Below are 24,456 nucleotides of genomic sequence, written 5' to 3'. Positions count from 1 at the left end.
GGGATCGTCCATTAATTACGTAAAAAAAAATTTTGATGCTTCCCCTAGTCACACTTTTTATGTAAGTTTTCTGAAGTTTCAATGGGTCATCATAATTTGCTGCATCTACCCGCCCCTCTCAAAATATGACGTAATTTATGGACATTCCCTTTGTATGCTGTATTCAGTAAGATCCCAATAGTGTTTTAGGTTGATAAGATCGGGGCACTTTTCTGTCAATTTTGAACTAAATAGAAAGGTTATGGGTTCGTGAAACAAAACATAAACAATAAGGGCCATCCATTGAGTACGTCACAGAAAAATCCGTATAAAATTTCCAATTAGCCTGTACATGCTGTGAGATTATGACTTTTACTGCGAGCACTGTATTCAAAATTCCTGTGAGAGTGAGCAGGACAGCACCAAAATAGAGCTCGTAGTATAAGTTGAATAACAAAAGAATTTTGCCAGCATACACAGGCTAATTTTAGCGTAACGTACTTAATGAGTATAGGGTAAAATTTAAACTGCCTTTTCTAATAGATGGCGCCACCACATTTGTAGTAAAAAAAAAATATCCCTATGAGCATTTCGGTCAATACGGAAATCAAATGCGTTAACGCTTCTGCAGTCTGGGTAATTTTGTGTTATTTTATTTCATATCTCCAAATGCCAAGTCATTTCTAACTGAACATCTCTTAAAAAATTAAAAAAATATCAGTTCCATGCAAATATTTTTTCCGATACTACAAATTTTCCGGGAGTCGCGGTTGAACTTTCAGAACTCTTACCGAGAGTGCCGACCAACTGTTTTGACAACTTGATTGTTGTTTGTCTGCTGTGCTTATTTTGATCGAGCTCGAGCTGGTGCGTTTTGTTTATTTGTTGACTTTTCCGCAGTATTCTCGCGTCGTCAAAGAATCTTTCGCGTACCGTCGCGACTCAAATAAAAAAAACTACCTGATTTCTGCCTTAGTTGGTGCTTGTGCTGTCCTTTGTGTCACCAAATCAGCGTAAAAGTTCCGGAGGAACGACTCGCCGAACAACTACAACGCAAAGGCAGCTTTCTGTTTTGTACGGATGTCTGTCGTCTGGTTCGTCTGCAATCAGATACACAACGCTTCTTCGATGAGATTTCAAGGATGGAGAGTGATTATAAATCGAAATTGAGATCCGCGAAGCAGAGCAGTCGCGACAGAAAAAGTCTCTGTTCCAAAAGTGTAACAGGTGAGCTATTTTGTTAAATTGTTATGTACTCAATGTCACAAAACAGTTTGTGGATTTCAGCGAAACGTCACCGAGGAGAGAGTGCCGATCATAGAAAACCGCAGAAAAGAACAACTGCCAGGAAATCGGAGTCATTTGGTCATCGAGATGGCAGACCAAAACGGATGGAATCCAGAGAAAGTGACACTGCAAGCGATGAAGTGGACGATGGCAGCTCGTGTGGTAAGTTTGTGTGGATATTGGCTGTAAATACGAGGTCTAAACGGATTCTTGTTTTTTACCTATATTGCTCCTATTCGCATAACAGTCCCATCTTTGGTGGGTTTCCTAATCACATAGGACTGTTGTGCGAATGGAGGCAGTCTAGATTGTCAGCGTTGTATTCGAAAAATGCAAGATTAGGACGTTTGTGTTCCTACTGAGCCTAATGACAACGTACTGAAAAAAAAACGACCGGTATTCGCTAGTATGCTGCTAAAAACAGACCTTATTTTTCTTCTTGAAGTGACGTCCCCATTGGGACAAAGCCTGCTTATCAGCTTTAGTTCTATGACAACTTCCACAATGATTTTCATTACGAAAAGTTCCTGAACTGACCGGAAATCGAAGCCGTCACCCTCAGAATACTCATGCTGAATACACCACATACGACACATCCTTTTAGAGACTAGTTTTTAGCTTTTTTTTGGTTCCTCAAAAAGGAAGAGGTACTTAACAATATTCTATTTTACATATGCACTGTCACTGTTGCTGCAGTGAGTGCTTACAGCTGAAGCCGCTCATTGCGTTTATAAAAATAAACTAGAAAAGCTGGCTATGAATTACATAATAAAGAGAGGGTTTGGGAGGTTGTTGGTGTATATTTGAAAAATCTTACATGACACTAAAATAGTAAAGGTTTCATACAAATAATATACCAAGAGAAGGAGGTACAGGATCGGTAAATAAATGCAGTGTATTTAGGACACCGACGTTTATTTTACAAGTAGGGTTTATTACCTGCATCTGAGACAAATGCTCATGTAATACCCCAGACAGACATGTGATACGAGTGTGATTCCTGTACAACGGTACGCAGTGTCAAGAAAATTCTAACAAGACTGACTTGAACTGAGAGAATTTTTAGTATGGCACTCATTTCAAGCGCAATTGTACAGTGATTCTTTTATCACATGTGTGTCATAAGTATAAAGCGATTAATTGTTTCGTATCACATATGTTAAATAATTACTAAACCATATTTCAGCAGTTCTCAGATTCAATAACATTATTTTTTATTTTTCTAGATACACCGGCACTTAAACCAGGAAAAACTTTACAATCGCTTCGACAAATTGCTGGCAAATTTGGAGTGCCGATGAGTGGAAATAAATCTCAGATAACGCATCGGTAAGTTATTAACTGTGAGGAATAATGCACAAGTTAAGATCACATAATCGCCGAACCGGTCATGTTTAAAATGTTTAATTTGGTTTATTGCAGATTACACCCCAAATTGGATTACCACACTATTTTTTGTACACCTAAAAGTGTAATAAAAGTGCACATTTGCCTCGGATCGTTTCGATGTTTTTGGTGCACTTATTCTTTTTAATTTACAAGGAATAAGTGCACCGAACACCCCAACTCGATCCAACGTGGGCCTGCACTGGAATCACACTTTGAAGGTGTGTACACTATTGTGCAGACTTGTCCGCACTGAGCGCATGAAAATTCTGCTCTTTGGATTTACACCATCAAGCACATAATAAATTAGAATTTTTTTCATCTTATCAGATAGAAGGATGTTGAAATATTGTAAATGTCATTTCGAACTGCCAAAAAACCGCACCGCAGCGCCGCACGGGCCGTTCAAAGTGAAATTCACTAGAGTGTTTTCACCCGGGTGAAAATCTCTTTGCGCGCTCCGTGTGGCTCTGCGGTGCGGTTTTTTGACAGTTCGAAATGACATTTACAATATTTCAACATCCTTCTATCTGATAAGATGAAAAGATTTCTAATTTATTATGTGCTTGATAGTGTAAATCCAAAGAGCAAAATTTTCATGCGCTCAGTGCGGACAAGCCTGCTATTGTGTAAGTCGAATTTGGGGTGCAGTCAGCAATAATATGAAAACGAATGTTTGTATGCAGCGAGTTTATTCGACTAACTGTACCATTGATAAATTAAAATTATTGATAGTTTTTTTTTATTTCTCTGAATTTCAACATTTGGCTAGGTCTTACCTAAACTAAAAAAATTGAATAATAAATTAATCATCCACAAGGAATCGTTTTCAAATTACAGAATATAAAATTCTCTGTTGCTTATAAGTATTTCTCTATTCGGGGCATAACCACTACAAGTACTACAAGTACAAGACTACAAGTACTTACTTCTGTCGAGTTATCTGGAACGACCTTGATACACATAATCGAAATGTATTTGGCAGTATTTTAAATGACCGAACATATAAATAGATGATTCTTCCTTGTTTCTTATAATGGTTTGAACGGCTCTCTGTCTTAAGCCCCACATAAAAACTATTTAGGTTTAATATATAATTTTATAAATCATTGCTGTTATGTATTATGTTGATTGATTGATTTGTCTTTATTAAAGAGACTTTCAGCCCTTGCCTGGTTCGTCTCTACAAACGTATTATGTAATAATGCATGTATATTTTTTCATATTTGTTTATAAATATTCTTATCTCTTGTACAATAAATTAATAAAACTCGAAATAAGAAAAAAAGAACAAAATGATACAAATTATGTTTTTCTTGGTGTAACGTCCCATCTTGCACAAATCCTACTTCTCAGCTTAGTGTTCCAGCAACACTTTCACTGTAATTTACTGAGATCTCTGCTAATAATAAATTTGCTTGTATATATCGTGTGGCAAGGAAGTCAACAAAATTTTCATTACCTAAAGTTATTGGACTGACCAGGAATATAACTTGTCGCCTTCAGCATGTTCAACAGAACAACATGTTTGCCGCATTGCTGTTAGGCCATATATTAAATGATTTTTTTTTATATACGGTACGGTTTGAAAAACTTATCAGCCCACTCCTCTGGAAGCATGACCTAATTTGTGCATTACCTCTTAGTTCATTAGATGATTAAATCATTTAGCCACATCTCACAAAAATGTTTTGTATTTAACTCTAGGATTCAATGGTACAAAAAGTACAATCTGAACTCTTCCATCATCGGCGCAGCGCCACCTGTTAAAGCCGTGGACGAATCGAGCTTCATAGATGATCTTTTGTTTAAGTCATGTGATCAAGAATTACAACATTCGTTGAAATGGCTAACAGTTGTGGAGGCGTTCTCCTACTTTCAAAAACGGTCTGCTCGTCAAGGCTACAGGAACGGAAAATTGTTGAGAAATTCTGGCTTTTTGAGAAACGTTTGTTATGCAAAGGTATGTAACTACCCATATTACAATTTACCACTAACAATTTATCTTAAATAAAGCATCCAATAATAACGTAGTATCTGTACAACTTTTGTAGGTATTTGTTTTTTTTAGTTCATTTAATTTATTATTTTACTTGCTGTCTAGAGAAATATCATACTGCTTGCCAACTGATTTTTTGACACTATGTTCTACATAGAAATCCCTCGCAAAATTGCTTTTTCGCTTGTTTTTATTTTCTTTGCTGGAGTTTTGACTAAGACCAGAGTTGGTTCATCTTGCTTTCCCGGTCAATTTCCCAACCAGTTTTTATTTTTCATACGAACTCGTCGGCGTCCTGCACAAATGCAACAGTGGAAGATTTTTGTTAAATCGATGACCCGTTCTCATCGCAAATCGTAAAATACAAACACCTTTCCACACAAATTCGAAAATTTTCTTTTAAATTATTTTGCGTTATTTATGGATGAACCCTTTTCAAAGCATTATGGATATTAAATTATATTGTATTTCACAGGTAAACGATTATATTTATCAAGTGCGTTGTTTTTGTGCTGCAGCGATGCACAAAAACCGATTTTATCTAGTTAAAGTTGAACATAATACTCATCTTTTTACAAAATCAAACTGTGAGTGCGCTGCTGGCAGCGGAAATTCTGCAGCATGCAAACATGTGGGAGCTCTGATTGATGCTCTACAAGAGTTTGCAAGAACTGGTGAGAAATAAAATTATAAAATATTTAAATTGCGAAAAGCAGCACCCTAGTGTACCTTTTTAGACAATCCTACGCTTCCCTTTTCATCATATATGAAAACAAACTATTTAGTTGTTTTGTTGCGCCGTTCATAACAAAAAATACCAAAAAGCAGTGCGTTTTTTTTATTTTGTGTAAAAATAGGAGCAAAGTGATGAAACTTTGAATCGTTCTAATTTGCTTTCTTCCAATTCGCAGGATATGTCCAACAAAATTCTACCTGCACGGATGTTTTGCAAACATGGCACCGACCTCCGAAAAATGCAGATAAATCCTCTATGTACAAACCAATTCAGGAGTTGTATTTGGATTCTCCTGCAGCTGATTCTCCCAAAATAAATTCTGTGCCGCGTAATGAATTTACCGATTATTTCATGAATATTACACTTAATGCAGGATTATACATGGCTGTGCATAGACCCCGTAACGTACAAAATATGCGTGCTTACCAAGAAGAACATTCATACGCCGTAAATTCACAGGACTTCAATGATATGGGAGACGATAGTTCATAGAACAAGTACTATCAAGGTTACTGAAAAAATTGTCAGATCTACAAGTAATTGTTGAAATCGAAAATAAAAATACATTATCCAGTCAGAGAGGACATCACAATTTTTACTTACAACAATATTCACGTATATTAACCCGTAAACACCCGGGACGATCTACTTTTGACACAAATGCAATATCTTCTTTGTTTTTGAACATTTTACCCTGGATTTTTTAATAGTCATGTGGAGCCTCGTAGCCGTGCGGTTAGGGTCACCAAGCTTCTAATCGCACCATGCTATGGGGTGAGGGTTCGATTCCCGCTCCGGGCGATGAAACTTTTCGTGAGAATAGTTTCTTCTCCGTATCCACTGGTGCATGCTCCATGTGTCCCTTGTCTAGTGTTTAAGTTTTATTCAGTCTGTGCAGCCTCTGGCTGAAGACGGTGTCCGCGTCTTTTAATATTTGAAATGCATGGTTTGCACTCTTCCCTCTTTTTCTGGTAGCCGAAAATACGTGGCTTTTTTTGTATTTTTTTTTAATCATCAATAGTTTTCACTGATCCTTGACGTGCAATGTATTACTACCCATCATAGTCTGTTGAAGTTTTTATCTCAGAGCTCCAAAGTTTGTGTCACAAATCCAACATCCTATACCAAATTTTATACACGATGAATCCTCACAGAACATAGTCTACGGTACTAAAAAAGCATCAAAGCATTCCTAGAATATTCATGGTACATGAATTGGGTGATCTAGGTCATCTAAACTACTCTGGAATTCATTTTCTTAAGGACAAAAGTCCTGACATCCCGCTTCAACAGTGCATGAGAACTTCAGATGCACAAATCTCAAGAAGCAAGCTTCAAACAACAATGCATTTTATTATTCTGTTCTTGCTCACTTGTAATAAGCCTAAAATAAGAAGCTCAGGTGCGCTGGTTTTGTTTACGAAGAGATGTGTGCCCTCAAAATCGTGAGTAGGTGCCAAAGTCGGCCATTGTGGCGGCCATTTTGGGATTCTAACAAGTCTGTCCTTAAGATCTACAACATCTACCATCATTTATGTTCACTCTGTTCATGAAATTTAGTTACGTTGATGTTCATTAGACCTCGCAATGTCACGAGCAACTCGATATTGTGGTAGTTGGACATTCCGTGTAATACAAATGGCCTCCAAAACACTTTGAAGTTTGGGTTACGATATCTACATACTGTATCATGGTTTAATTGTAAAAAATATTTGTGGGATGTAGCTTACTGCTGATGGAGCCTCAGTGCACAACTATAATGCTTTTGGTACATTCATGGGATATTCCAGGCTTTCCAAACTATTTGGAATTAGGACCTTGAAGTTCTACAGGCTCTACTCTTGTTTATGTTCCCTCTATCGGCATAATTTTTTCACGATTGTGTCTGTTGCACCTCATAATATTGCGAGTATCTCTATGTATTGCTATTCGGGTGTCCACTGGTATTCGAATGGACCCAATGTATTTTGAAGTATGGATCGCAATATCTCGTCGAATATAATCTTCACTACTCTTTGAGGTAAGTAAGTACTCTTTGAGCCTCGGAGTACAATTCTGATAACTTAGCAACATTCACTTGGTGATCTAGGTCATCCAAATTATTCTGGAATAAAGACCTTCAAGCTCCACAAGCTCTACTGAATTTCTTTACTTCATCGGTGTAGCTTCTCCATAAAATTCTTCGAGAATTCTTCCAAGACTTTCGCCAAGAATTCCTCAAATAATCTTTCCAGGTATTCCTCCAAGAAATCCTGGAAGACTTCTTCCAGGAATTTTCCAAGAAATTCCTCGAAAATCGGAAGACTAGGAGTTCTTCAAAGTATTCTACCAGAAATTCCTACGAGAATCCCTCCAGGAATTTCTCCAAGAATTCCTTCAAGAATTCCACCAGGAATTTGTTCAAGAATTTCTCCAGATATCACTCTAAAAATTCTACCAAGAATTCCTCAAAGAATCCCTCTAGGTGTTCTAAGAATCCCTTCAGGTATTTCTCCAGAAATCCAAGGTTTTTTTCAACCACAGGGATTCCTCCGAGAATTCTTTCAGGTAATTCTCCATGAACTGCTCCGAGACTTCTTCCCAGAATTCCTACACGATTCCCATAAGGAATTTCTCCAAGAATTTCTCCAAAAATTCCTCCAGCAAATTTCTCAAGGTATTCCTCCAAAACTTCTGCTAAGAATTTCTCCAAGAATCCGTCCAGGATATATTCCAGACATTTGTCTAGCAAGTACTCCAGTAATTCCTTCAGGAATTACTCTACGAATTCCTCTTGGCATTACTACAGGAATCCCTCTAGGAATTGATCCGGGAAATACTCCTACAAGAAATATTCCGGGAATTCCTCCAGAAAACACTCTAAAGTTTTCTTCAAGAATTCCTCGCAGATTTCCTCCAAGACTTATTTCAGGAAGTACTCCAGGAATTGCTACAAGGAATATTCCTGGGATTTCTCCAGGAAATCAAAATTATAAAAAAAAATAACTTCGTAAATTCCTGCAGAAGTTTCTTCAGGATTTCTTCAAGTAAATCTTTCAGGAATTCCTCTAAGAATTCCCCCAAGATGTTGTTTTAAAATTCCTTCATACTACATGAATTTTTCCAGCAAGTGCTCCAGGAATTCCTGCAGGATTTTATACAGAAATTTCTTCAAGGAATTCTTGGGCAAATTCCTGGTAGAATTCTTGGAGAAACTCCAGAAAGAATTTTTCAAGAAATTCATGAAGAAATTCCTAGAGAAAATCTTGATGGAATTCTTAAAAGAAGTCTTGAAGGTACTCCTGAAGTAATTCATGCAAGGGAATTCTGCCAGGAATTCTGGATTGTTGGAGGAATTCCTGGAGGAGTTCTTGGATAATTTCCTGATGGAATCCCTGGGGAATTTCCTGTAGGCTTTTCTCAAGAATTTCAAAAGGTTTTCCTGGAAGAATTCCAGAGGGCATTGATAACATTCCATTGATAAATCCCTTGAGGTATTCCTAGAGTAATTTATAAAGGAATCCCTGCCCAAATTCCTAGAGGGATTCTTGGAGGAATTTTGGACAGAAGCATTGGATCAGGTTTTGGAGAAATTGTTAATAGAGTTACTGTTGAAATTCCTGAAAGAATTTCTGGAGGAATTCCTGTACGAATTTTTGGAGAAATTCTTAGCAAAAATTTTTTTTTAGGAATAACTGAAGAAACTCTTGGAAAAATCCTGGAGACATTTTTAGAGAAATTTCTGGAGAAGTCTCGGAGCAGTTCCTTGGAGGAATGCCTGGAGTTGTCCCAGGAATATTTTCTTGAGGAGTTTCTGAAGGTTTCCCGAAGAATCTTGTAGGTATTTATGAAGAAATTGGTGGTACATTTTTTGGATGAATTCTTGAAGAAATTTCTTGAAAAAATCCTTGGAGGTATTTGTGGAGAAATTCCTGAAAAGATTCTTGGCAGAAGTCATAGAGGAACCCTTGTTAAATTCTTGGGAAAGGTCCTTTAGGGGTTTTTGGAGGAATTCTTGGATGAATTCTTGGAGAAATTTCTTGAGGAATTATTCCTGGAGGAATTCTTGGGGGAATTCCTGAAAATATTATAAGAGGCATTCTTGAAGAACTTCCTGATGGAATTCCAGGACGAATTTATCAAGGAATTCCTGACAGAGTTCCTGGAGGAATTCCTAAAGGAGTTCCTTGAGTAAATTTGGGAGGAATTTTGCCGTAATTCCTTCAGAACTTCTGGAGGAATTTCTGAGCATATCTCTGAAGAAATTCTCACCATTATCACCGACGAACCAACGTGACAGCTACACCAAATAAATTCAAATTTATTTTCCCTGACGCCATGATGAAAAATAGCCGAACACTACCACCACCTCTAAAACGGTTTGCATAGCTTTACCCCACACGCTGAACGTGCACTACGACATCGTGGTGCGAAAAACCTAACATCTTATCTGTCAAAGGATAAGCAAAAGAGTGCGGAACTAAAAGGTACGAAACTGATTACACTCATTCAACGATGGTATTCTGCTTAGAGGGTTCGAAAAGTCGGTACAAAGGTCTTAGGAGGGTAAAAGGCTAAAGTTATGTTTCATTCAACTACTTCTGGTTTAACCCTGGTTTAGCAGTACCAGTGCTTATCACAATAAGCCCATTCTATGCTTTATTGATCTTAAGCTTTCAGAAGTCGCGCTGTTGTATTTGTACGTTGAAAAAAGCTCGCTTGCTGTACATACCATCAGCGTAATGCTGGCAATCAGTGGTGGCCAACCACGCATCTGTCGGAAGGTTAATAAATATGATATTGTTGGCAGCTGTGATGCCAGCAATCTCCATAACAGCATAACTAGCAAGTACAGCTCATGCTCTTAAAAAGAAAAAAGAGCATCGTGGCATCATATAGAACGAAATTTAAACATTCAGTCTTTTGTGATTCAATCTTATGTTGACATTACCTAAGATGAGCTACAGTCAACTTGATGTATCAACGATCATTTTTCATCATAAATATCCTAATTGAGATTCCAATATCGCCTTCAGACAAATTTCGTTTTCAGGGTGTTGCGATTCTTGCACTAAAAAAACCTTTGTGAATGTTTAGGCTTTGATATGTTTTATTCATTTAATTCCCATGTCTTACAATTATTCTGTTTGAGCTGCATGGTAAGTGATGTTTTAAAAATGCTCATATTTAAGTGACTCAGGCTCTATCATTACTTACTTTACAAATGGGGGGCCTTATATTTGTTAATTTAAATAATATCTTGATTATCATGTTCATGTACGGAAAAAGCGAGTGTTTTATCTTTTGTGACAAAATTTTATACGTCTTAGCATACCCTATCACCCTTTCTACTTCAATGCGTCGAGTTGCGATAGCACGAGTTTTTGCCACGTCCGTTTCAGTGAGTTGAGGTCCCTTTTTAGTGGGTGGTCTATTGAGAACTACACCCTTCGCCGACAGAACATCCGTCTGTTCGAATCCCTTGTCTGCTAGAATATAATCACCTTCGGACAACAAATCAACGATGCCAGATAGTTCTACTATACGATTATCAGATACACATCCTCCATAAGCATCGCTGACGAATATCACTACTCCTTGTTCATCGATCGCCACAAGCGTCTTGAAAGTGTTTGTATTTTTGTACTTCGAGAAAGTTGCTTGCTGAATATCGGGAGCACTTGGTTTTTCGGTGGGTATTTCAGTGCAGTCTAAAATAGCTACATATTCCCCGTCATTTTTGGAACGCAATTTCCAAAAATCAATGGACTCCAGTCGATTGTAGAGTAGTCTAGTCCAAAATATGAAGATTGTCTTCGCTGTACATGTACGAATTTTGAATATGATGCTCAGCATCCTGTATTCCCAGTTATGCCTGTATTTAAGAAGTGTCAGAAGAAGTTGCTCTTTCAGAGGAATACACTGACTTGGCCAGTCGGTTTGATTGAAGATACATAGTTTGTAGACTACGTCGAATTCTATTTTTGTGAGACCACATAAATATCTTAAATCTCCATGGCCAAGACCTTCTGAAGCCAAAATTCCTCCAAGACGAATCAATCCAAGATTACAATCATGGAAAGTATCACTCAATGGCTCCTTGTTCCTGAAATGATACAATGATCACTTTTCGTGATTTCGAACATTTTCTCTAGATTCCATTACACATGATACATTTGGTCAACTAAGTTGAATATATAAGGTAACCTGGTATAATGCACACTATCGGAGTAAAACGCTTTAAGGGGCCATCCATTAAGTACGTCACGGTCCTAGGGGGAGGGGGGGGTGTGAAAGCGTGACAAGCAATGTGTTAAGTATAGGAAAACCCCGTACGAAGGGGGGAGGGGAGTCGAAAATTCCCAATTTTAGCATGACGTACTTAGTGAATGCTCCCTAACGCTATTTCATTAGATATTCATAACATCCGTCATAATTTATGCTACAGTATCGGACAAAACAATAAGACCACGGTCTTATTCCATACAAAATGGCTAAGTTTGACGATGTCATGCTAGGTTTGTAGTAAACCGATTTGGCTGAAATTTTGGGCAGCCGACATGGAATTACGAGAATTTTGATTTGTATTAAAATGTTAAGAATCTATTCACCACTTCAAAAGTAAGAGATATACGTTGCGGCAGAACAATAACACCAAATTTTAATGATGGCTATTTGTGGTCAATTTAATAAATGTGTCCCCAAGTTTAAATGACATTTTTGATCTTGGCACTAGTTTCTCAATCATCAAGCATCAACATTTCAGTTAAATCGGTTCACTAGAAACCTAACATCACATCGTTAAACTTGGTCATTTTGTAAGAAAAAAAAGCTGATGCTGTTATTGTTTTGTACGACACTGTATATGACCACGTTTGCTTATGCTAGGCATGCACTTCAAACGGAATCGCTCAAGTAATTTTCGTTCAATGCTTTATTTTTCCGTGACCGGTATGGTCAAGAAATTTAACACAGCAAGCCCCATTTCATTTGACGTTTCGATTCAGCTCCGTACTAGGATCCGGAAAAAAGCGACGCTTGCTCATTTCTTGAGCGATTCCTTGGCTGAATTTTCCACGCATCGATATAGCCCAAGAAATTTCATTCGATCTGCGTACTACCCATTAGACGGAACGTTATGCTCCTCATTATCCTACCAAATATACAGCAAAGCATGTGAAGTTCGGTTTGATGTCGGTCTACTTTGTTAAATAATTATCCATGTTAAATGCGACAAAGTCACAAAAAATATCAATCAAAAAATCGAATCATGTGACGTGGGTCCTGGTAAAGGTTTGCGCGAGCACCCTCAGAATGGAGGTACTTCACATTGGACCTACATACCCCCGACGAGTGCTTAGGACCCATGCATAACGTCTGTTTGTCTGCTGATAAACCTAACTGCTCATGACTATCATTCACAACCTGAGTTAGCATGCTTGCATGGTTAACTGAGCCTAGTGTATTCAGTAACCTACCTAAATTTGAACGGCAAATGCTGCCAGTGGTGTACATAATACAGTATGAACCCGATTTTGTCAGCCTTATTTTGCGACGAACTTTTTGCTCTCATTATCTTACGGTAAAACGTTGTCCAGTCATCCCAAGGAGAATACATTTTACTAAGGTGGCGCAGATAAACATTGCAAACCACTGGTTGTCTCTTCCACTCTTCTGGTGTTCTTATGCAACTAAAATAGTGACGTCACTATTTCAGTTCCATAAGAACACCAGAAGAATGGAAGAGACAACCAGTGGTTTGCAATGTTTATCTGCGCCACCTTAGTAAAATGTATTCTCCTTGCAGTCATCCTTGTTCATTATCAAACTATTACCGAAAGGCAGAACATAGAGGTGTAGAAAGCCTAAATTAAAATTTTGAGAAGAGCCAAAAGTGTGTTTCTAAAATGGGCTGAAAAAATCGGGTCACTAATGTAATCGGTTTCCAAAAAATATTTCGTCTTTCATATGTTTATCTATGAGCAAAATGCGTACATATTCATTTAGATTATCTTGCTTACAACACGTTTGTAATAATAATTAATTACATAGGGTCTGGGACCATTTGGGCAGGGGGATCTATTTTGGGCACTTGCTGCTATAACTCAGTCAATTTTAAACCGATCGACATGGTTTTTGGAACACGGTCAGGCACGTACAGTAGCTAGTCATGTTCAAAAAGTCAGTTCAATCTGTTTAAAATTGACTGAGGTATAGCAGCAAGTGCCCAAAATAGGTCCTCCTGCCCAAATGGTCCCAGACCCTATTACTCTCACTCTACCCATTGTAATCAAATTTCAGTTTGACATACAAATTGAAAAGAGTTGGAGCCTGAATTTGTATCTCCTCTTCTCTTCCAACGTTGTCGAAGTATGATGCGTAAATAACATGGTGTGATTGGGAATCGTCCACCACTTCCGCCACCATGCCTGAGTAGGGAGATGACTTAGGTGGGTATTTTCTTATATCACTAATCAGCCTTTGATCAACGGTCAACGGTTCCCGCCGTTGCTCCGGCTTGCTTCGAACCATGGTAGGGGTCGGCACAGCGTCTACTGAAATCTGTTCTGGAGAACTTTGTCTGCCCTCACTACTGAATTCATAGTAATAATAATCATTCAGTGGAGGCCTACGTACTCGTTTCTGTAAATGAATTGTTGTTTAATGTACCAAATAAAGTCAGCAACAAACATTATCTTACTGCTGTACGTGGTGGGCTGTTGAAGGATTTTGCCGGCCGTCGCGGCAAGCACGAATCAGGAACTGCATTCCGTTTCAAGCGAAGGGTATCTATGAAGAAACATCCTCAGTTAAACTTCGTAAATATTTGTGAGAACTCCATAATTATAGTTCTACAGTAGTTTTGTACTTACCAATGTCATCATACTGTGAGATGGAGAAATGTTTCTCACATACTCGAGCGGACGACCACTTCAGTTTATAACCAATCTTCAGCCGGCATATCCACTTGAAAATTTGCTTTGGGTTTTTAGGAAAAATATGAAACGTAACGGGATTTTCTTTTGTGGAACGTCCTCCACAGCCGTGAACACAACAAACCGTCGGCATTTCTTAAAATTTTCTATTTTCCGGCGAAATTGAACACAAATAAACAGTTTGAGCACCGAGCACACCGAACTTGCACCGAACGGCAGCGAATTTGCTTGTTTACAAAAACAAATCTGCAAAACAAACACATGCATTGTATTGCGATAGCGTTCTTAGTTTAGCAGTAGTATGTGCGCGAAGGCACCTCTTTGCGTCGCTTTGACCGCAGCTACGTTTCTGTTCTGTTTTTAACGTGCTGACATTGCGCAACAGAGACAACGCGATGTGCTGACTTTACGGATGCAATATGTTGAATCAGATATTGAGAACTACTTAATTTTTTCAGTCAATTTTTTTCTGAAAAAGTTGAAGCGCGTGGGATTTTATATTTTGACAAACGGCACAATAATTATTAAGCTCGTGGCGCCATCTATTGATATTGGTTGTAACTTCAAATTAGTTACACACTAGTATCAAAAGATGTCACTAGTGTGCTCAAAAGCGCCTCTGGTGGAAATTCTGTTAAAATTTGGGTGTTCTTGCCCTATTCCCTAATGAAGGCATGGTTGAGGGAAAGGGATGTGATTTGTGTAAATTGAAGAAAATGTTGAGGGACGAGAAAAAACAACTTTTGAAGTGAATGGCGCTGTTGTATGATGAATTCAGCGTTAATTTTCAGACTGTTCTAAGGCGCTGTCCATAAACTACGTAGACTCAAATTTGGCAATCTCAGATCCCCCGCTCCCCCTCGTAGACTTTCGTTCATACAAAATTTTCGAAATTTGTAAGGACCGTAGACATTGGCCAGAACCCCCCTCCTCCATTAGAGTCTACGTAGTTTATGGACAGGCCCTAATATAGAAACAGCCTCTTCCGTGTGTCTAATACACACGATACTGAGAGCAGTGATGCCAACCCAACATACATTTTAGCCAAACTCCTGAAGGAATATATTTTCTTAGGGATATGACTGTGATAGTTGATTCGGGTAAAGGCTTCCAGTCTCTTCCATTTTTAATTGAAAGAGACTGGAAGCCATTACCCCGAATGTAGGAATATAGGTAGAATAGGCCTGTCTAATTAAAAAAAGGTTCTCTGATTCTCAAGTCCACCCCCATATCTTGATTGGATACAAAAAGAAATAATTACTGCAGTAGTTAACTGCTTTTGTTAGTTATTTGCTTCTTTAGCAACAATGATGTAGGAGTTGAGCGAAAATTTTAAAAAATCGTGAAAGCCTAATGTGTCCTAAAATAAGCTTTTCGGGGGCAATCATGCTTTGGATCTCTTAATTTCAATGGATTTGGCTGAAGTTTTGACCAGTCACTTCTGTTTGGATGCCAATCAAAATATGGGGGTGGACTTGAGAATCAGGGAACATTTTTGAAAAAATGGCCAAGCCTAATTTAAAACTTCCTGGAGAAATCTCTAAAAGAATTCTGAGGAATATCCGAAAGAATTTCTTAAGAAATCCATGCAAGAAATCCTGTAGAAAATAATGAAGATACATATCTGGATGAATTCCTGAAAGAATCCTAGGAGAAATTGCTGCATGAATACCTAGAGGAATCCTCAAGGACTTCTGGTGGAATATCAACAGAAAATTCCGGATGAAACTTTAAGAGAAATCTGGAGAAAGTCCCATAAGAATCCCATGAATAATTCCTAGAAAAAGAAACGTACAATTACAAAAACCCGTGGAAGAATTTTTTTTTTTTTTTTTATGGGTTTTCAGTTGGAGCTGCGTGACAGCTTGATTGTCAAGGCTGAACCCGTTATTCAAATTTCATCTCTACCAAGACCAATGTTTAGACGGAATAGGCTATGTTGCCCAATTTAACACTAGTTTTTACATTGTGCCTAAGTAGTTTTAATCAAAATTTTGCATTTTCCCTCCCGTAGATGTATTAGTCATGTCTGTCTTCCCTCAGTCATGTGAAGTATATGAAGCTATCAGAATAAATCTTTACCCGCGAAACCTGAAGCACCAGGAATGTTTATATCCTGGCTATTACTTCTTGGAAATAACATAGCACAAAATGCTGTCTATGTTGACAACTGTGCCTATGCTATCTCCAAGAAATATTATGTAGAATGTATAGTTGAAATAATTATGGTCAAATACCAATTGAAGACAACAACCTTTACTGCGATAACACCTATGTTGGTAGCCACCTACAGCACTGGCGCCATCCCCAATGATAGACACTAGTTTTGAACATGTCATGCATGGGCTTCCAATGATACGAGAAACGAAAACAACCTAACTATTAAAACAGAGCCAATCCGTTCATTTGTCCTATCCGTCCTACCTAGTTAAACCAAGTCATTTTCTACCCGTAACCTAGAAATGTCAGCCTAGTCATACACAAGTAACGTTCTTCAGCTTAGAAACAATCAGTTTTTGTCCAAAATGTCACGTCGAACGCATGAACTTATCCACGATGACGTCACACGCCAACTAACAGCATGCTGTGAAGCGGTAACTGCGGGCCGTGTTTACTAAAATCACTGCTCACATCTTGCATCCGGCGAGATCCGGTGAACATCCAGTGAACTTTCGGTCGCTGGATGTTCATGAATATGTCATTTTTTGTAAACAGTGCCCGCAGTTACAGATGAAAAGAAGAAACAATCCAGAGGAAAAAGAAGACCGTGGAAAAGTCCATTGACGTCAATAAAGTGTTAAAGTATGGTCCACTGTACGAACTTGGGCCGGCCCGTTCACTCCCAAAGATAATTTGGCGTTTGAGCGGTGTCGTCACCGCTCAAACGTCAAACCATGTGTGAGAGCAAACAGGCCAGTAGTATCGTACAGTAATCCATTGTTCGCACGTTAGCTTCGAATCTATCAGCACTATTATGTGCTGCAACTTTCCTTCCTACTATTCGGTTGATTTTACCAGATTTATATAAAGAGAATATTACTGGATATCATTGTAATATTAAAATAAAACAAATTTGTTTTGATAAAATTAGGTACTAATTTAAATATATTTAATTATTGTAAATTACTCAAATTATTGTAAATTTAGTAGTAAATCAAAATCAACCAAAAAAACGTGGGAAAGAAAGTCCAAACAGCATTTTCAAGTCTACTGGCAATAAAAAGTTTTCAAAACCTGTTACAAAACCTATAATATTTCTAGTAGGATTTGTAACGATCCTCAAAACCTTCTCAAATCCAACCAACTTGGAACTATTGCTTGGGTATAGAATCTATTGAGCCCCGGCGGTCCCTCCGTGTTTATCGGGCATGTCTGATGAATATGCAAAAACATATGATCAGCCATACTCCATCTGCAGCAGCCGGTTCGTGATGAACCGTTGGAGGCGCATTAAAGTGTTAAAAAGGTGATATGATTCACTAAAGAATACTACATTACAATAACCTTCACTTTAATACCGTCAAACCCTGCGAACTTGGCCAGGGTACAAAAACCCGTGGAAGAATTCCAGCATAAAATCCTGATGGAATCGCAACAACAATTGCCCGGAAAAATATTCGTAATCGTCGGAAAATATCTGGGGGAATTCCAGCAGGGATTGCTTGAGGAATCTCAGCAGAAATTCCCAAAGGAGTCACAGGAGGGATTCTTGGCGTAATAAATCTCTGAAAGATTTCCCCTTGAAGGAAAATTTGGAGAAATCCCAGAAACACTATCTGAAAAAATGTCAAATTTTATCATTAAATAAAAAAAAATAGCGCAATAAAAATACTCCAGATAATCGAGTCTAAAATTCCGGATAATCGAATTCCGGTTAATCGAGTCTCCGGATAATCGAGTCTCCGGATAATCGAGTCCAACCTGTACTATTCTTTTGAAAAATTATGTCTTAGTAATGTAGGCGTTCAATAATGCATAGGATTATGACCAGTCGTAAAACTTTCCGATACAGAACAAAGTAACTGAAGCATGTTGCCCCAAAATGGGTTAATTTGGCCAACCATATACTAGGGAACGGTAGGACGGTCAAACGTCAAGCTTGAGCAAACCCGATGCGAGTGCCAATTAGAGTGATACATCTGTTTGTTTGAGTTGTTTGAATCACTATTTCAGCCTTATGTTACTTCAGCCTTTTGATGCAGGCAGCCTTTTGTATTTTCAGCCTTTTGTTATTTCATCCTTTTGTAAGTCAGCCTTTTGTACGTAACCCAATATTTGACATTTGTTCAGATCCACAGGTTACCAAGTAACAAAGAAGAAGAGTCTGTCAGCAGTTTGAAACGGATCTCATTAGCCGGTTTTGCTTGCATCCTAATGAGTCTGCTTCGGATGTATTGTCAGTGTTGTTATGATTCAGAAACCACCTAACTATAACACAGCTTCCAAGAATCACCGCTTTCAGGATGCTGTTCAGGTCCTTTCTCAATTTTAACACGTCTAGGGACCCTAGGAGCGATTTAGGAACGACTCCGGGTACCGAGAGGGCAACCGGAACTATTCGGACGTCCTCCAGGTGCCACATCTGCTGCAACTCCTCCGCTAGGCCGTGGTAATTGGATATCTTGCCGGAGAACGTTGATTGGGCATTATGGTCTAGCAGCGGTACAGTGATGTCGATGAGGGTTACCCACTTCAACCTTTTGTCGTCAACCACAATATTGGGCTTGTTGGCACGAATGACAATGTCCGTAATGATCTCCCGATCTCAGTACAGCTTTAGGCAACTATATTCCAGAAGCTATAAAGCAAGCTGTTGTTGCAGAATGTTGGCATCTTCGTTGTGACGATCGAAGTAAGCTGATCCAGCTAACACTGAACAGCCTGCGACGATATGCTCGATAGTATCTCCTACGTATTTGCTGCACTTCCTACAGCGGTCCTCTTCGTACAATATGTTCCGCTGGTAATTCTTCACCGTAACTACCCGGTCCTGGATAGCTATCATGAAACCTTCTGTTTCTGTGAAGAGCTTATTCCGCACCAGCCACGCGTTCGACGCCGCCTTATCGATGTGCTAAAGCTCAGTTGATGGGGGTATGTACATCCCATACATCTTCTTCTGCTTCTACGTTACGATCATCTCGTCGACGGTCTTGATGACACAGTTTATCTGGTAAACCTTCTGCGACAGATGCAGGGTGTTACAGCACGTTACACCCACGTGGTCAGCTTACTTGATGTCAGTGTTCTTCGTATACGAAAAATGCAACATACCTACTTAGGTACTTGTAGTTCCGTGTCAAAATTTCAGCTCAATCCATCAAAGCAAACCATAGTTACAGCACAGACCAACAGACGTAACACTTGCGAAATTTTCATCGACCACGCTTTTAACGATCATTTTAATGTTTCATAGTTGTGGCTTTCACAACCAGAGGCGCGAGCATCGTTTTTCTATGCGTTTGACGTTCAATACTAGCGCCTTCTGTTGACGATTTTGCACAACACAGTGATTGGTGCAACTTTTCCATCAGGTGTTGGTAGTGTGAACTGGGCGATGCATTTCCATGAAAATCGTTCAAGGTGTTACGTCTGTTTGTCTGTGGTTACAGCTTCTCAAAGTTGGTAATTTTGTATGAAAATCGGCGTTTGTCTGATATATTATGCACTACAGTGTACCTAAGTAACATCTACCGACATCTACATATCTTTATACTTATAAAGATATGTAGAACAAGTCGACACTTGATTCAAAAATTGTCAATTTCCCAACAAACATCAAGTCAATGGGTTCAAATCCAAAACCCAATTCCAACCTAGGTAGTAGGTTCATTGACACAATAAACTACTTCAGCGCGCTTGCGAGTGAAACGAAAATATAGAAAGGAAACAGGTTTTTTGCTGACAATTCGTATGCGCAAGTCGTCGATCTCCGGCGGGTGGCGAGCACCGAGCTGCGACATACCGCATTTCGCAAAATCATACCCACTGACGAAAATAAAATTTCTTCAATTTCCCATAGCGGCCGGGGAACCCGAATCACCTTTTTGGCCAATGCACGCTACACAGTCTCAAATTTCCGCCCAGCAATGGCCTAATGGATGCATTTCGGTTCGACGATCATCGTCGTCGCTGCTGCTGCTGCTGCTGCAGTTGTGTTTCATTTTCAAACAGACTGAGACGCGGGCTCTTTTTCTTCGAACAGATCCATTTTCCTCGTTTGAAACCAGTTGGAATTGGGATCTCCCTTCTGCACACCTTTCCGTATAGAAGAGCTAAGCCACCACCACAAGCAGCACCAGCCGACCACCGTTCCACCGTTCGTTGATTCCATCTCTTCACGAATGTTTTCGCGCAATCTCTTCTGGCTGGGCTTCGAGCGCGCGCATGTCTTGGAAGCCTAAGCCACATTCACTCCATGTCCAGACCCAGCAGAGAGAACCACACTCTGGAATTTAGGTTCATTGAAAAAAAAAATGAATCACATAACACACGGCAACAACATTAGCCAACATCATCGAACGAAACAACGAACGGTGGCGGTGGCAGCAGCAGCAGTGCGCAACATAAGTCTGGTTGTAGACGCACAGACACACACGCGCACAGAAAAAAAAACACACATTCTCTTTTGCGGAGCCCCACATACACACATGCCGTTTCACCGATTGTTTGCTTCACTCGTGATTCTCCATGCTAAAGCAAACCGAGAGTGGATACAGAAGAGACACGCAAAGGCAAAAAACCAAAGCCCGCGAGTGACACTTCCGCCACAGTAGTGTATAGGCACTCCCCCGCGCGCACATCGGCGCGGGATCATCGGCCAACCAGCTCAACGAGGGTCAGCCAGCAGTAGAAGCAGCAGCAGCTAGCAGCACCCATACGCAACACTCAGCCGTTCGCTCGCTGCTCCCCACACGCACTAGGGTGATCCTTCAGGAATATGATTAAGATGGGATTGGTAACCTGTGCAAATTAAAAGCAAATTAAGCAAATCTCATAATCATCTGGCGAGAATTTGGCTTGTTTGCCATTTACTCATTCCAAAAGCTCAAGATAAAAATATGACAATCGATAAGTATCGTATTGGTTTTCTACAAATATAACTTCGGTTATGGCTTTTTTGCATCTCAATCAATTGTTATTGCAGTGGAGCGGATCTGGTGTGATGGTTAAAGCCCGTGACTATCACGCCGAGGACCTGGGATCGAATCCCACTCCCGACAAACTCACTAAAATGTGGGTTCTTCCTTCGGAAGGGAAGTAAAGCGTGGGTCCCGAGATGAATTAGCCTAGGGTTTTAACTAATAGACAATCTCGCTAATACAGAAAAAAAAATTGTTATTGCAATCCTCAACCTAAAACTTGGTATTCTGCATGTGTATAACAATCATCCTAATTTGGGTAAAAGCTAAAGAGAAGCTATTATCAATACTAATTCACATAATCGTAGCAAAAGAAGACAGCAACGATTTTTACGAGAATTTTTAATAATTTTCGTAAACATCTTTTCCAATGTTTCAGCATTGGAAATTCTATGAGACTTATTAGTATTACGGGAAAAACCATTTCCAAAATCATGACGCCAAATCATAATTCAAAATAACAGGTACCAGTTTATGATAACATAACTAATAGTCATGATATCATGACGATAACGATGAATATCATAAATATTCCTGCAAGGAGATGTCTGTAATTGCTGCGACAGTAAAAACCCCAGAAAAGAAAAAGGAAAATGAAGCAGAATATTTAACAAAACGCTATCAGTTGGATATGTTGCGGCGCGACAGTTGCCAGAAATAGGGTATTTTAACCAATAGTGGATACCTTAGTAGCTGCAATTTGTTCTGATTGTAAAAACATTATATATCCTAATTGAATTGTCTTTACCAATAGCTGCGAAACAAGAGCTACATCTTTCCTACAATTGCACACAAAAACCGAGCGAAAACACCTTATATTAAATGATGAATTTTGTCATAAAATAATTACTTGAAATCTCGATAACATTATCCCCGTGGGGTCTACTATTGGGTTTTTGGGGTCCGCTATTGGGTATCAGGTATCAGAAGGCTCCCAGAGGGATGTTATCCTCCTATTGGGACATTTGTGCCAGCACTATACATATAAGCCTGAGGGAGAATGGGACAAGGGATGGGAACTTGGAAAGGGAAAGGTGATGAAATAAGAAGGGGTGCCCAAGAAGAGGGAATGAATGCATAAGCACAACGAATGCTCATAGCCCATACCACAACGGGTTTAATCAGTGCCCTGAAAAGGACACTAAAACGCATAAGCGTAAAGGGAGCATATGGCTCATTGGAGGTAGCTAGTGACGTCATGCGACTTTCAATATGACATTGAAAGGTACGTCATCGAAAGCATCCTCAATATTCAAGAAATCACCCAAGCTTGGGAGGCATGTGAGTTCACATGAAAAGGCATGTTAGCCAGACGAACATCACAGATGTGATAATCGCAAGGATAATCGACAATGCATTTCTAGCATTTCAGAAAGAAGGAGATAACCAGATAAATCTGGAACTCATTCCTCTTATTCATACAACGCACGCATCATTTCGGGACAAAACTATAGAGTGATTTCGCGCCTTGAAAATTTCCAATGGAAAACTACAAGAGCTCAAAACATGCTTGAAATACTCAAATCCCTCTGGAGAAAAATAGGACAAACCCCCATTTGCTCCCAGAGATTTGAAGTAAGCAGAGCTTTTCAGTGCCCACTATATCGATTCTATAGCTACAATCCTCGGGACAGAAGCTAGAGATTCGTAGCTATACAAAAGACTGTTTTTTTTTTTTTTTTTTATTTTATTGATGCACAAGGGGGTCATGGGGCCAAGTCTCCAATGCAAGTCCAAGGACTCACATCGTCCATAATACACCGTGGAATTTGGGATTAGGAATTGCAACCTCTTTAGCCATGCGGCTTTTAAGTTTTGCGTGGCCTTAAGGATGAGGAAAGGTGGGAGATTGATATTGCGTGTTGATCTGTGAAAGAATGTGTTGTTAATAAAATGGTCAACGTTATTTACCTTTGCGTATTTTTACAAAAATGAACCAGTTTGACGATATGGTGCTTGATTTTCAGTGAACCGTTTATACTAGTTCTTCTTGTTCTTGTGCCTTCAAAGCTATGGAGCTTGATTAATAATGTCAAAAAAGTTAAAAAATAGAATGACAAATTGTGTATCAACTTCCTTCCTGCAAATAGAAATCAAATATATCAAAAACAACAAAAAAGGACCGTGACGCTTAGCTATACAAAAGACTGTTTTATCGGAAGATATTTTGAACTTGAACAGATCAGAGTTCTATTCAGGAATACTCTTGCGGCCCGCATAGACCGCAGAGGACAAGCTTCTTTCAAAGCAATAGTTAAGGTATACCACAATGGAGGGCATTGTAGTAACAAAACCATAATGTACCTCCCTTGTAATAGCAAAGGAAGCGAGTTATCCATACAATGTGGTCGCAACCAGTTATTACAGGTTCCCTAGTTTGTTGAGCGAGGACGCCTGAATACGCAAAGTTTGCGAAGGAACACTCAAAAGTGCAAAGGTCAAATGGAGACTCCTCATCTGACACATGCCAATCAGTCAACTCATGACAAGTTCTGCTCATGCAGAGTTGGGTTAGGTGCAATTCTATGTTAAGTTATCCATAACCTGTACTACCTAAGTATTCCATCAAACTGAAGCACGTCTAATTAATGTTTGAGCTACTTCAGATGATATAATAATCGTAGGAATACTGCAAAATATCAACGAAAAGATGCTGAAAACAAGAGCTTGCTTGAAGGCATCCATAAGAAAAGTTTGAAACATACTGTTAACGTTATTCTAGAATATAGCCTGCTTGAGGCACGACACTTCATTTATAATGAAAGAAGCCAAACTGGATTCACAAGGTAACCGATACAGAACCCGGGTAGAGGTGAATGTCAAACCAAAAACAAAAGAATAACAAATTTTATTGTAAAAAATTATTTTGTCATTCATGAGTTCTTCATGAAGAGCTTAAAACAACATGTGAATAGCATAATATGATATCATATCAAAATATGCCATTCGCTTGTCATTTTAAAATTTGGAAGAATAACTACTGAATGTCTTATTTTGCTATCATAACAAATT

General features: G+C 39.0%; 3 protein-coding genes and 1 long non-coding RNA gene across 5 annotated transcripts in view; 1 reads left to right on the top strand and 3 right to left on the bottom strand.

The window, feature by feature from the left end:
* The window catches only part of LOC134289574 (uncharacterized), a 110,832-nt gene that overhangs the window by 78,317 nt on the left and 8,059 nt on the right, over positions 1-24,456 (bottom strand). The window lies entirely within an intron of this gene.
* On the top strand, positions 52-8,487 carry LOC134291112 (uncharacterized). The gene is made up of 5 exons (XM_062858431.1): positions 52-1,206; positions 1,267-1,428; positions 2,493-2,595; positions 4,360-4,615; positions 5,563-8,487. Exons 1-5 carry the CDS (start codon positions 1,122-1,124, stop codon positions 5,701-5,703), a joined length of 747 nt encoding a protein of 248 aa, XP_062714415.1. The 5' UTR covers positions 52-1,121; the 3' UTR covers positions 5,704-8,487.
* Positions 8,670-11,542, bottom strand: LOC134284239 (uncharacterized). Its single transcript, XM_062842946.1, has 2 exons — positions 11,532-11,542; positions 8,670-11,472 (listed from the first exon to the last, which is right to left on the bottom strand). The coding sequence occupies exons 1-2, from the start codon at positions 11,540-11,542 to the stop codon at positions 10,563-10,565; spliced, it is 921 nt and encodes a 306-aa protein (XP_062698930.1). The 3' UTR covers positions 8,670-10,562.
* Positions 13,148-15,063, bottom strand: LOC134291113 (uncharacterized). Its single transcript, XM_062858432.1, has 3 exons — positions 14,240-15,063; positions 14,068-14,156; positions 13,148-14,009 (listed from the first exon to the last, which is right to left on the bottom strand). The coding sequence occupies exons 1-3, from the start codon at positions 14,433-14,435 to the stop codon at positions 13,644-13,646; spliced, it is 651 nt and encodes a 216-aa protein (XP_062714416.1). The 5' UTR covers positions 14,436-15,063; the 3' UTR covers positions 13,148-13,643.

This window comes from Aedes albopictus, chromosome 3, assembly GCF_035046485.1.
Source record: "Aedes albopictus strain Foshan chromosome 3, AalbF5, whole genome shotgun sequence".
In the NCBI taxonomy this organism is placed as follows: domain Eukaryota; kingdom Metazoa; phylum Arthropoda; class Insecta; order Diptera; family Culicidae; genus Aedes; species Aedes albopictus.
Note: the sequence above shows the minus strand (reverse complement) of the source record. Positions and strands in the feature narration are given on the sequence as shown.